The 13,360-nt window shown below is 47.5% G+C and overlaps 1 protein-coding gene across 1 annotated transcript in view; it reads left to right on the top strand.

The window, feature by feature from the left end:
* Positions 1–12,792, top strand: part of LOC116510139 (GRB2-associated-binding protein 2-like) — a 92,987-nt gene extending 80,195 nt beyond the window's left edge. The window contains 8 exon segments of the mRNA XM_032219565.1: positions 2–134; positions 166–233; positions 1,013–1,110; positions 2,181–2,460; positions 3,785–3,875; positions 7,456–7,558; positions 9,572–9,697; positions 11,906–12,792. Coding sequence (XP_032075456.1) covers positions 2–134; positions 166–233; positions 1,013–1,110; positions 2,181–2,460; positions 3,785–3,875; positions 7,456–7,558; positions 9,572–9,697; positions 11,906–12,049 — 1,043 coding nt within the window. The 3' untranslated portion in view covers positions 12,050–12,792.
* The last annotated feature ends 568 nt before the right edge of the window (positions 12,793–13,360 follow it).

The raw sequence follows: 13,360 nt of genomic DNA, 5'->3' as shown, positions 1-13,360 counted from the left end.
GATCCGAGGACCTTCAAGCTGGACAAAAACCATAATGCCTTGGCGGTGGCTTCGAGCGACGCAGTGGCGACGCCTCCCCCCAGACCTCCCAAGCCGGGCCAGGCGGAATCCCGCTGGGGCAGCCCCCCAACAACGTCTGGTGGACAGCAAAGGCCTCAGCATGAGTCCGACTGTCACCACCATTCCCCGAAGGAACACCCTGCCGGCGGTGGAGAACTGCAGGTTACACCGAGGTAGCTCCATCCCGGGAGGTTTTTCAAGAAGAGACTGGACAGCCATTTGTCCAGCACGGTATAGGGTTTTCAGTTCAAGCAGGGGGTTGGACTAGAAGACCTGCAAGGAAGAAAGAAGGAGGAGAAGGAAAAAGAAAGAGGGGAGGAGGAAGAGGAAAGGAGGAGGGACAGAGGAGGAGGAGGTGATTCTCAGCCTTGGCAGCTTGACAATATGTGGTCTTCAACTGCCAGAATTCCCTAGCCAGCCAGATGTCTTGATACAGATTAACAGAGTTAGAAGCAGGGGTGGGATTCAGCCGGTTCGGACCAGTTCAGGTGAACCGGCTGCTAATTTTACACGCGGTTCGCCAAACTGGTAGTTGAAAGGACTGGCTGGCCTCGCCCACCCCCTGGACCCCTTCCAGGAGTCTCCACATGGCCCGTTTTGGATGCCAGGTAAGTGCAGGGCCCACGCGGAGGCTGTGGGAGGGCGAAAAATCAGGCCTCCCAGAAGTTCAGGAAGTCCCATTTCCAGCTACGCCCACCATGGCCACGCCCACACAGCAACCAGTTGCTAAAAATTTTCAATCCCTCCCCTGTTTGGAAGGGACCTTGTAGGTCATCTAGTCCAACACATACACACACACCGCCCAAGTAGGCCTGTCTACACCATCTTCAACTTGTCGAGGTCGAGAAACGCTGACGAAAATGACCTTTGCTGATCTCCAACGCTGCATGAGGGGAACATCTCAGCCGACTTGCTCTCTCCTCATGTTCACTTTTCCTGCTTTTGATTCCAGCGTCTTCCTGTGAAACCTATGAATATCCTCAGCCCAGCGTCAGCGGCCCGGGGCCATCGGCCGAGTCTACGAATCTCATGGGAGCCAGTTCGTATCTGGTGAGTTTTGAGGAGCCTTCCAAGAAACATCCCAGGTTGCTTGTTAAAGGCCTGTGGATATTCTCAGCCATCCAGGTCATGGTTGTCCCAAAGATGTTTTTTCAAAAGGCAACTGGACTTTCTTGGGGTTTTTTCCCCCTTGAAAATGGAGGAGGAGGAGGAGGAGGAGGAGGAGGAGGAGGAAAGAAAAAGAAGGAGAGGGGGCAGGAGAAGAAAGAAGGAGAAGGAGGAAAAAAACGTTCAAATTGTCTCTGCCACAGAATTAAATGTTAAATGCAGCAGAGACAATCCGAACGTTTCTCCCTCCGTTCACAGCAGAGCTGCTGCAACCTGTCCTTTTAAGATAGTCCCCGGGAGGGAGGGGGGGCCGGGGGAGGACCATAAAGGGAGCAGCAGCTCTGCTGTGAATGGAGGAAGCTGTGAATGGAGGGAAAAACGTTCGGATTATCACTGCCACAGAATTCAACGTTAAATGCAGCAGAGACAATCCGAACGTTTCTCCCTCCATTCACAGCAGAGCTGCTGCAGCCTGTCCCTTTAAGGTAGACCCAGAGAGGGAGGTGGTTGTGGGAGGACCATAAAGGGAGCAGCTGTGAACAAACCAGTGGTGGGTTTCAAAAAAATGTTGGAACCTCTTCTGTAGGTGTGGCCTGCTTTCCGGGTCCACTGGTGGAACCTCTTCTAACCAGTTCTGTAGATTTGACGAACCGGTTCTACCGAACCGGTGCGAACCTGTAGGAACCCACCTCTGGGACAAACTCATACACACATTTTTCCTACCGGGTTCTCTGGGCGTGGCTTGGTGGTGGTGGGGGCATGTGACTCAGTGGGCGTGGGCATGAGTGGCATTGAGTTGGCCACACCCATTCAGTCACAGGACCTAACCACCAAGCCATGCTCACAGAACCGGTAGTAAATAAATTTGAATGTTACCACTGGTTTAGAGTCTTAAGGACTAGAAACTTGTCTTAAACAAGCAAAGCTAAAATTCAGGCTGCCTTACCACTCTAGGAATGGAATGTTTTCTTAAGGTCCCTCTTCTGACTCAACTTTCTTATTTTCTTTCCCAGCAGAACAAAACGGTTGTGGCTCGTTCCCATAGCGCAGACTCCGAAGACAACTATGTCCCCATGAACCCAGGTTCTTCCCTCCTGCAGAACATGGAGCGCTCCAACGGCAGCTCCCAGCACCTCTACATCCCCATGAGTCCTGGGCCTCACCACCTGGACATGATGGCCCACGCCTCCTCCACCTTCCCAGCTCAGAAAGGGAGCAGCACTCAGCCCTTGAGGCGGATGAGTGAAATCCAGCCCCCACCCATTAACCGCAACCTTAAGCCTGATCGGAAAGGTGAAGACTTGGGTGGGTGGATGGGTGAGTGGGTGGATGCATGCATGCATGCTCGAAAAGATGGATAAATAATGAATGAATGAAAAGAAGGATGAATGGGTGGATGGATGGATGCTCAAAAAGATAGATGAATAAATGAAGGGTGGATGGATGGTGCAAGAGATGGATGGATGAATGGGTGGATGTGGATGGATGAATGATGAAAAGGATGGGTGGGTGGGTGGGTGGATGGATGGATGATATAAGGAAAGATGGCTGAATGGATGATGAAAAGAATGATGGATGGATGGATGGATGGATGGATGGATGATAAAAGAAGGATGAGTGGGTGGACAGATGGGTGGATGGATGTTGGAAAAGATAGATGGATGGATAGATGGATGGATGGATGGATGAGTGGGTGGATGTGGATGGATGAATGATGAAAAGGATGGGTGGGTGGGTGGGTGGGTGGGTGGATGGATGGATGGATGATATAAGGAAGGATGGCTGAATGGATGATGAAAAGAATGATGGATGGATGGATGGATGGATGGATGGATGGATGGAAATATGGATAGATGTTATAAAGAAGGATGGATGGATGAACAATGAAAAGAAATATGGCTGGATGAATGTATCAATGAAAAGAAGGATGGATGGATGATGAAAAGAAGAACGAGTGGGTGGACAGATGGGTGGATGGATGCTGGAAAAGATAGATGGATGGATGATGAAAAGAAGGATAGATGTATGGATGGAAATATGGATAGATGTTATAAAGAAGGATGGATGGATGAACAATGAAAAGAAATATGGATGGATGAATGTATCAATGAAAAGAAGGATGGATGGATGATGAAAAGAAGAACGAGTGGGTGGACAGATGGGTGGATGGATGGATGGATGGATGGATGGATGGATGGATGGATGGATGATGAAAAGAAGGATAGGTGGATGGATGATTAGATGGATGGATGGAAGTATGGATAGATGTTATAAAGAAGGATGGATGGATGCATCAATGAAAAGAAGGATGGATGGATGATGAAAAGAAGGATGAATGGGTGGACTGATGGATGAATGTTGGAAAAGATGGATGGGTGATGAGTGGATGGATGGATGGTGGAAGAGATGGATGGATTATTGGAGGAAATAGGGAGGGAGGAATGAATGGGTGGGTGGATGGATGGATAATGAAAAGAAGGACTGAGGGATGGAGGATGAATGGATGGGTGGTTGAAGGTAGGGTGGCTGGAAGGATGCTTTGATACTGTTCATAATTTCAGCTCAATGGAGCCTTAAGGAGCTCTTCAGCCTAACTGTGATTCTCTTTCTCCTCCAGCAAAACCAACCCCGCTTGACCTCCGGGGCAATTCGGTCATCGATGAACTGCCCTTTAAATCGCCAGTCACAAAATCGTGGTCCAGACCTGGGTGAGTAGAATACTGCATTGTTTTTTCAAAGAGGTTTAATCATGATTACTGGAAACCAGGAGATGGTGAGTTCTAGTCCAGCCTTAGGCATGAAAGTGGCTGGGCGATGTTGGGCCAATCACCAGGAGATGGTGAGTTCTAGTTCTGCCTTAGGCCTTTACAAGCGTTCATTTCACGTATCCATCCCAGGGACCGTAGTTTGATTTAGTGCAATATAAAAAAATGCAAGTAATTTTTCTGCGGACCACCGAAAGTTTCTCGCGTACGACCCGTGATTCACCGATCACCAGTTGGTAACCGCTGCCTTAAACGGAGTCAATCTTTTCCTGCCATTGTGGGGTAGCAGCGAAGAGCAAAGGCCCAATTGTGGGAAGATACTCAGCTGTTTTAAGAATACAGGGCCTGGGTCTGCCAGATTCCCCAAAGCGCATTCGGGTTAATGCTAAATCAGCCCCCGACCCTTCGAATACAGGGAGCCCCCCTCCCCTGGGGCTGAGCTAGCAGTCCACCCATTAACCGTTGAATGGAACTGTCTGTTCGGCTGCAGACAATTTCTCATGCCCTAATTCAGATTACAGTCCATTGTCTGGGAGGAGAAAGGGTGGGCTTGTCTCTTGGTGAGGTCAGCGTTGTTGAATCACCCACGGTCCACCAGCTCAGACATTGTGCTAAGCCCAGAATTTGCAAGCCACGGGGGATGAGTTCACACATCATCCCCAAGGCAGACCCACCCGATCCCCATATAGAGCTTGGTATGAAATCAGAAGCCAGCCATTGTTTCAAAAGACAGAATAACGGGGTTAGAAGGGACCTTGGAGGTCTTGTAGTCCAGCAGTAAGCAACTGGTGGTCCGTGGACCACTGCTGGCCTGTGAGAAAATGTGGGTGGTGCGCAGAAAAATTATTTGCATATTTTTTACTCAATCGGGGGTTTTCAAACTACGGCCCCTGGGATGGATACGTGCAATGAATCACAGAGAGTCTCCCCCTTCGGGGAGGTCGGGAGAGGGCAGAAATTACAACTTGGGGTCTGCTTTAACCTCCTGGTGGGGGGCTTTGGGCGAAGGCTGGAGGGAAGAGCCGCTGGTGGCGAAGACCTGGAGGGCCTCGTTCCAGTGGGACTGCATCATGGCCTGGAACTGGCTGACCATCTCAGCCCGCTGAGTCTCCAGGTGCCAGCACCTGGCCTTGAACTCCTGCAGGTCTTCCCTCTGCTTGGAAAGCCTATGCTCCTAGTCCTCAGTGAGGAGCTTCTGCAGAGCCTCCTTCTTGGTCAGATTCAATTTGAACTGTTTTGCCAACTCTTTCTCCTGGTGGCTGCTTAGCTCCAGCAACTGCTTCCTCTTGGGGCCCTAAGGAGCCCGGGCGGAGAGGCAAGGAGTGGCTGGGAAGGGAGAGGCGAGTAGAGGCTGGCGAGGTGCCCCTTGACGTGAGTGACATCGAGTTGACCACGCCCACCCAGTCTCATGACCACCTAGCCATGCCCACCCAGCCGATCATTAGGCAGATCCTATTAGTGGTCCGCGAGATTTAAAATTATGAATTTAGTGGTCCCTGAGGCCCAAAAGGTTGGGGCCCCCTCATCCAACCCCCTGCCCAAGCAGGACCCTACACCATTTGCCATAGATAGTAGTTCCTTGATTGTGGCAGGGACGTGCAGTCAGGGGAGGCAGGGGGAGGCAGAGCCTCACCACTGTCATTATGAAAAGAAACAAAATGTAAAAGGAAAAAGGCAAGAGCTGAGGTCAGGCTGAGCTAGTTGCTCCCAGAGTCACAGTGGATGACTCTGCTTAATGCTTAACTGTTTAAAAAAGCCTCTAAAAAGCGCCCTCTACAGGGGGAAGCAGGAGAACGACGTGCCTCATCTAGTCTGACTTTAGGCATTTTATGATCACTTGAGCAGAGTCAAGCAAGGGTTAAAAGCTGAAAAATTCCTGACGTAGGTGAGGCACGTCGTTCTCCTGCCTCCTCCTGTAGAGGGCGCTTTTTAGAGGCTTTTTTAACAGTTAAGCAGAGTCATCCACGGTGACTCTGGCAGCAACTAGCTCAGCCTGACCTCAGCTCTCGCCTTTTTCCTTTACATTTTTTTTCCTTCTCATGATGACAGGCAAGAGCAGAGTTGAAATCCTCTCTGAAATAGCTGGAAAAGGTACATGTGGGTCGGAGGGAGGGGGAGGAATTCAAACTTCATCCTCCTGGTGCAAACTTTATGTATGTGTGTGTGTTTGAGAGAGGGAGAGAGAGAGGGAGGAAGGCGAGGAAGGGAGAAGAAAAAGAAAAAGAAAGAAGGAAACTTATTTAGCAAAGGAGAAAAACAAATCCTGTTGCTTTAAATCGGAACTGAGCATGCCTGGCTATGGAATTCTGGGAGTTGAAGTCCACAAGTCTAAAAAAATTGCTGCCTCACCAGCCATAAACCTCACCGCACGTCACTGGATTGTGGTAATTGTTTACTTGATTGTTAGTCTAGTGTTAATCTTTGCTCATTTGGGTGTCAATTGCTGGTGGGGAAGTATTTTGGTCTCTTTTTAAGACAAGATTGGACAACCATATGCCAGAAATGGTGTAAGGTTTCCTGCTTGAGCAGTGGATTGGACTAGAAGACCTCCAGAGTGCCTTCCAACTCTGCTATTCTGTTATTCTGTTTATTTCCTTTTGGGTTTTTGATTGTCTTGTTTGAATGTGCCACGCTTCCAGGAATTCTCTAGCATTTTCGGAATTGGTTTGGTCTAAGATGCTCACAGTTTCCCCACCGAAAACTTGGTTATGCCTGTCCATCTACTCCACGCTTGGCAGATAGGATTTCTGACAACTCTCTCGAGTCCTAAAGGCAGGATAGGAAGCAATGGGTGGAAACGAATGAAGGAGAGAACCAACCTAGAACAGAGGAGGAATCCAACCAGTGGAACAACCTGCCTCCAGAAGTTGTGGGTGCTCCAACACTGGAGGTTAGACAACCATTTGTCGGGAACAGTACAATCTCCTGACTGAGCAGGGGGTTGGACTAGAAGACCTCCAAGGTCCCTTCTGCTAGAAATTCTGTAGGGCTCTATACAGAATTTCTAACAGGTTATGGGCCCAGTCATAACAGACTAAGAAATAGATGCAAGATACAGCAACAGAAAGAAGACTTATAAAGAGCCGAGGTGGCGCAGTGGTTAGGGTGCAGTACTGCAGGCCACTTCAGCTGACTGTTATCTGCAGTTCAGCGGTTCAAATCTCACCGGCTCAGGGTTGACTCAGCCTTCCATCCTTCCGAGGTGGGTAAAATGAGGACCCAGACTGTGGGAGCGATATTCTGACTCTGTAAACCGCTTAGAGAGGGCTGAAAGCCCTATGAAGCGGTATATAAGTCTAACTGCTATTGCTATTGCTAAGACTGCAACAGAATAAAAGACAACAATGGCCAGTAACACAGCTACCACAATGCTTTTGTTTGCAAATTTGACAACTCAGAACTCTGATTCTACTGAGTATTGCTGCTGTTGTTGCATAAAACACACAAACACTGTATTCCAACACCTTCTAACTCTTGTTCTTCTGACTCCTGGTGACGTTTCCTCGGGATTATCTCATTTCAGCCAGGCCTTCAACTCCAACCTTTCTCAATACTGTCGTCCCACCTCAACCCAGAGCATCACCAGCACCGACTCAGGAGATAGTGAAGAAAATTATGTGGCCATGGTAAGTCTTTATGGAAGCTTCTTTCTATTTTTGGGTTTGTCTCAGAGGGGGTATTCAGCCTGTTCGGGCCGGTTTTGGTGAACCGGTAGCGGAAATTTTGAATAGTTTGGAGAACCGGCAAATGCCACTTCTGGATTTATTTATTATTTTATTTTATTTTATTTTATTAATAAAATTTATATGCCGCCCAATCCCGAAGGACTCCGGGCGGCTTACAAAAAGAAAAGGGAAGAAGGAAGACTTGCCTACAACTCAAGAATGGACATTGAAAGTCACAAACTTAGCCGAGATGGCTAAAATATCAGCATATCTTAAAGATCATTCAAATGAGAGATATAAACGAGACTGGAAAAAATGGATTGACTATATACAAAATAAATACGGGGCCAAGAAATTCCAGTTAGCCTATGCTTAACATTAGAAATGATTTAAATTGTTTAAAGTTGGTTCAGCAAGAAGAAGCTAAGGTCAATGTAGAATGTTATTAATTTTTTTTATTTCTTTTTTTTTTCTCAATAGATTTTAGACTGTGTTTGTTAGAAATCCATACCGTGTACGGGTTCTGGGAAGTCGGGCGGGGGGAGGAAGGTGGAGGGGGGTTGGGGGAGAGGGTGGAGGGAGGGAGGGGTATGCATTAGGCTAGACAAGAATTTGGTGGTAAACTAGAATTATTTTGACATACAAGAAATTGTACTTCGATGTCTTACTGATTGAGGAATGATGAAATGTTTGCCTTAAAAGAAATAAAACTTTTGAAACCAAAAAGAAAAGGGGAAAAAAAGAAATAATAAAAAAAGACAGATTTAAAAACACAGCACACACATTCGTTCTAATCGGGGCTGGACCTCAAACAGTGAGATCAACAGCCCCAGGCCTGCCGGAACAGCCAGGTTTTAACAGCTTTCCTGAAGGCCATGAGAGTGGGTAAGATCCGGATCTCTGGGGGTAGCTCATTCCAAAGGGTCGGAGCAGCCACAGAGAAGGCTCTCCTCCGGGGAGCTGCCAGCCGACATTGTCTGGCTGACGGCATTTGAAGGAGCCCAATCTGTGGGATCTCACCGGCCGCTGGGAGTTATGTGGCAGTAGGTGGTCTCGCAGATACGCTGGCCCTAAGCCATGTAGGGCTTTAAAGGTAATAACCAACACCTTGAATTGCATCCGGAGACCAATTGGTAGCCAGTGCAGCTCGCTGAGGACAATAATATAAAAAATATAAAAAAATTTATTTTAAACACATAAGCACATCAACAGAAACGAACACATGACTTAAAAACAACATAGGAACAATAAGTTCCATCGTATATCATACCGCAGTTCCGTATCGGTTTCTTTGCAGTTAGTGTTTTCCCTTCTATACATTTCTATCTTGCGTTCATAATCTCCTTATTCGTTATACATTTTTATGTACAATTCTTTATTTATTTATACTTAGCTACTTATGACCAGATATTATTTACCTATATTGTGCTTTATATTTTTACTGTCTTTTATTCTCTTACATACAGTTATAGGTATACATTCACATAGTTATTCTTTTTCTTTGCCATTCTTATATTATTATTATTCCATTTAAGAGGTTATAAAGTATAGTTTGGAATGCTTTGTTTACCATCCTTCGCACCTGCTATGACACCACCTTATTTTCTCTTTCTTTTCTTTTCTCCCTCCCTTCCTTCTCTACTTCCTTCCTTCCTCCTCTCCATCCCCTTCTTCCTTCCCTTACCTCTCCCCTACTCCTACCCTCTTTCTTCTCTTTCCTACCCTCTCTCCTTCTCTTTCTTTCTCTTCCTCCCTCCTCTCCTTCTTTTTCTCTCCCTTCCTCCCACCTCTCCTCACCTCTTTCTTCTTCCCCTACCTCTCCTCCACACTACTTCTTCCTCTCCTACTATCTCTCCTTCTCTTTCTCTCTCTTCCACCCTCCACTCCTTTAGAAGTAATGGGAATTTTGACTGATTGCTTACATGTGTCTTTTGCTGCTGCTTGACTGATGGCTCCTAATTGCTATCATTTTAGCAAAACCCGGTTTCTGCCTCCCCTATTCCAAGTGGGAAAAGTAGCCCGGCCCAAAAGAAGAGCAGCATGAGTGTTGATTACCTGGCTTTGGACTTTCAGCCCAGCTCACCTGGGCCCCACCGAAAGGTACGTTCCAGGTTCTGAAATCTTTTCAGCCAATCCCAACAGCTCGGCATGGAAATTCTGCCAGTCTTGAGTGACAAACTCAACAAGGGCCCCAAACTCAACCCAGTTTGATATCACGATAAAGGCGGCAGGCTAGAAACCAGGAGACAGAGAGTTCTAGTCCTGCCTTAGGCATGGAAGGCGATTGGGTGACTTTGGGCCAATCACCACGATGGAGTAAGTATTAGTCCCAACTTAGGCGTGAAAGCTGACTGGGTGAATTTGGGCCAATCACCAAGAGACGGTGAGTTCTAGTCCCACCTTAGGCACGAAAATTGACAGTGTGAGTTTGGGCCAATCACCACGATGGAGTAAGTATTAGTCCCACCTTAGACACGAAAGCTGACGGTGTGAGTTTGATCCAATCACTAAGAGACGGTGAGTTCTAGACCTGGGCATGAAAGCTGATTGGGTGAGTTTGGGCCACTCACCAGGAGATGGTGAGTTCTAGTCCCGCCTTAGGCACGAAAATTGACAGTGTGAGTTTGGGCCAATCACCAGGAGACTATGAGTTCTAGTCCTGCCTTAGGCATGAAAGCTGACTGGGTGAGTTTGGGCCAATCACCAGGAGATGGTGAGTTCTAGTCCCGCCTTAGGCACGAAAATTGACAGTGTGAGTTTGGGCCAATCACCAGGAGACTATGAGTTCTAGTCCTGCCTTAGGCATGAAAGCTGACTGGGTGAGTTTGGGCCAATCACCAGGAGACTATGAGATCTAGTCCTGCCTTAGGCATGAAATCTGACTGGGTGAGTTTGGGCCATTCACCAGGAGATGGTAAGTTCTAGTCCCGCCTTAGGCACGAAAATTGACAATGTGAGTTTGGGCCAATCACCAGGAGACTATGAGTTCTAGTCCCGTCTTAGGCATGAAATCTGACTGGGTGAGTTTGAGCCAATGACCAGGACCCATTAAGACAGGACTATAATTCACATTTTGCTGGTGATTGGCCCAAGGTTACCCAGCTGGCTTTCATTCCAAAGGCGGGACTAGAACTCACCATCTCCTGGATTCTAGGCCAGCACCTTAACCACTACACCAAACTAGCTCGACATATAATTGCTCCTTACTGAAATATTCGTGTCACTGCACCTCCAACAACATAAACTCAGTACAATCATTTCTAAGGTATTCTATTCTTGTTGAAAAGGATGTACTGTGTCGAAGCTATTGAAATTGTTGTGGGTTTTTTTTTTAATCTCTCCTATTTTTTTTTATTAGTTAAATAAAATATTGAGGGGAGGGGTACCAAAAGAAAACATTTTCTCGAGAGGGTTGTATTCTGATGCTTCACACCAGTTTTCTTTTTCCAAGGTTGGTAACTTTAAGACTTGAGGACTTCAATTCCCAGAATTCTTTAACCAGCATGGCTGCCTGGGGAATTCTGGGAGTTGAAGTCCCAGAAGTTGCGAAGTTGGAAAAACATTGGGTGCCAGGTTCCGAAGGGTTAATGAAACCAGCCAAACACAGAAACGGTTTGTAAATGCAGTTTGCATTCTTCCTTCGGCACGATCTGACCAACAAAGCACTAAGGCAATGAATAAATTGTCAGAGCTGCCACCCTGTGCTTCCCAACACCTTTTATAGCTACATTGGTAATTAAGATAAACCGCACCCCGCGCTTGTGCACACCCATCACCTTGGGAGCCAGAGCGAAAACCACCTGGAAATTAATCATGGATTGTTAGCAGAAGTTTCTTCAGCTTGTGGAGGTGGGATGGTGAGTCTTGGCAGCTGGCCCAGTGTTCTCCCCTGAATGGCAGCTCCAGGCCTCTGGGCTGGCCAGAGCTGACATGCGGCCCCCTACCACAGAGACAGCATCTGGGGAGCTACGAATTACAGTTAGTTAAGAGTTGAAGGACCCCTTTTCCCCAGTTTTGTGGGATGTCTGCGGTGGAATCTCGCTACCAGGTGGGGTGCCCTATAGTCCTTGCTATGAACCAAAGATGCCTCTGACAGGGGATAACCTTTCCATAAAATAAGGTATTGTAATTGTCCCCTGTGCCATCTGGAATCTAGTATATCTTGCACTATATAGTGCTGTTCCCCATCTACAGTAAACGGGGCTGGCGGCCGTAGCGGGTGACATTAGGTTTACATGGAAAAGCAAACCATGCAAAATCTGGAACGTCTTCCCAACTTCTCCCCTCTCTTCCCTTTTCTGTGGACAGCCCTCGACATCGTCCGTCGCTTCCGACGAGAAGGTCGACTACGTGCAGGTGGACAAAGAGAAGACGCAAGCTTTGCAGAGCACGATGCAGGAATGGACCGACGTCCGGCAGTCGTCTGAGCCCAGCAAGACCGTGAAGCAGTAGCCAAGCAAGGGCGTGGTGGAGAAACCATGGAGGCTTCCAGTAATCGAGGAGACCATCGATTTGTCTCCCTTGCGGTGTGGACCTTCTCTTGGTCCTTCTGCGGGAGGCCGTTCCGGATAAGCAGAGCGGTTCTGCTTTTGAAAACAAGCTTCTTCAAGAGAAATATTTGGCTGAAAACCTGCATCAAGGCATTTTTTTTTTCAGTTACGGGTTAGCAGCTGGCTCTATTCGGAGGAATTCAGTGAACCAACAATGGCTTCTCATCCACCTGCCCGTATCCAAACTTTCTTTGATCCACTTTCAACCTGCGGATCTCTTTATTTTTTGCATCAAGCAACTACTCTTTGCCGACTTCCTCCTGTCGGTTGGAACTCTTAAGCCTGATTTCGGCCTCCTAGTTCTGCCTTTTTAGAGACGATAGAGATAACAATAATAATGATGATGATGATGATGATGGCCAGCTACTCATCCTAAGTGGATTTGAAGCTGTCTCCGCTGTATCGCTTCACAAAAGGGTGAAGAAATCTCCAAGCAATGCCTTTCTCTCCCTCACCCGCCGCTCTTTATGTAAATGGCCATCATGCGAATTCCTTAAAGTACACAATTGTCCTTCCCAGGACGACAAGCATGTCGAGAAACGATTGCTGCTCGCCGGTATAAATCAGCTTTTTGAAATGCATTACCGTGGAACTGAAAATGATTCCTCGTTCGCCATCCTTCCCCACCCCACCCCTCAACAAGGGGGGAAAAAAAAGCAAAATTCTTCCTAATTCTCTCCTGGGAATTTTAACGATGGGACCTGCTTTGGATGTTTTCGCAATAGTTTCCCCTTGGTGGGATAGATGATATCGGTGTCCGAGATCTTACAATAGTTGAATCTGCGTTGGGCAGTATTTGGTACCTGGTGTGTGGGTGTGTAGGACAGCATTTGATGGTTATAAATGCTTTGATATTTAAACGTCCATCCACTCTGTGTTTCATGCGGCATTTGATGCCTGGCTACCTATCTCGAGCGCTCCTAATTTGAAGCAAATGTTCGTTTTCCAAATAAGAGCACAGGGCGGGGCTCGAGCAATCGGGACCCTGGACAAGAGGCTAGCAAAGCAGCGTCCAAGACCCAAGAATTGCCACGGGACAAGGTTGAGCTCCCGTTCTTTGCTCCAACTCCTGCCGGGGATATGAAAGGATCTTCCGAATGGGCATCCCCAGGGCAACAGTCAGTGGTGGGATTCAGCCGGTTCGCACCTATGCGGTAGAACCGGCTGTTAACTTACTAAGCAGTTCGGAGAACCGGTTGTTGGAAGAAATCTC

Source organism: Thamnophis elegans, chromosome 6, assembly GCF_009769535.1.
Source record: "Thamnophis elegans isolate rThaEle1 chromosome 6, rThaEle1.pri, whole genome shotgun sequence".
NCBI classification, from domain to species: Eukaryota; Metazoa; Chordata; class Lepidosauria; order Squamata; family Colubridae; genus Thamnophis; species Thamnophis elegans.
This window is presented reverse-complemented; position numbering and strand designations above follow the sequence as displayed.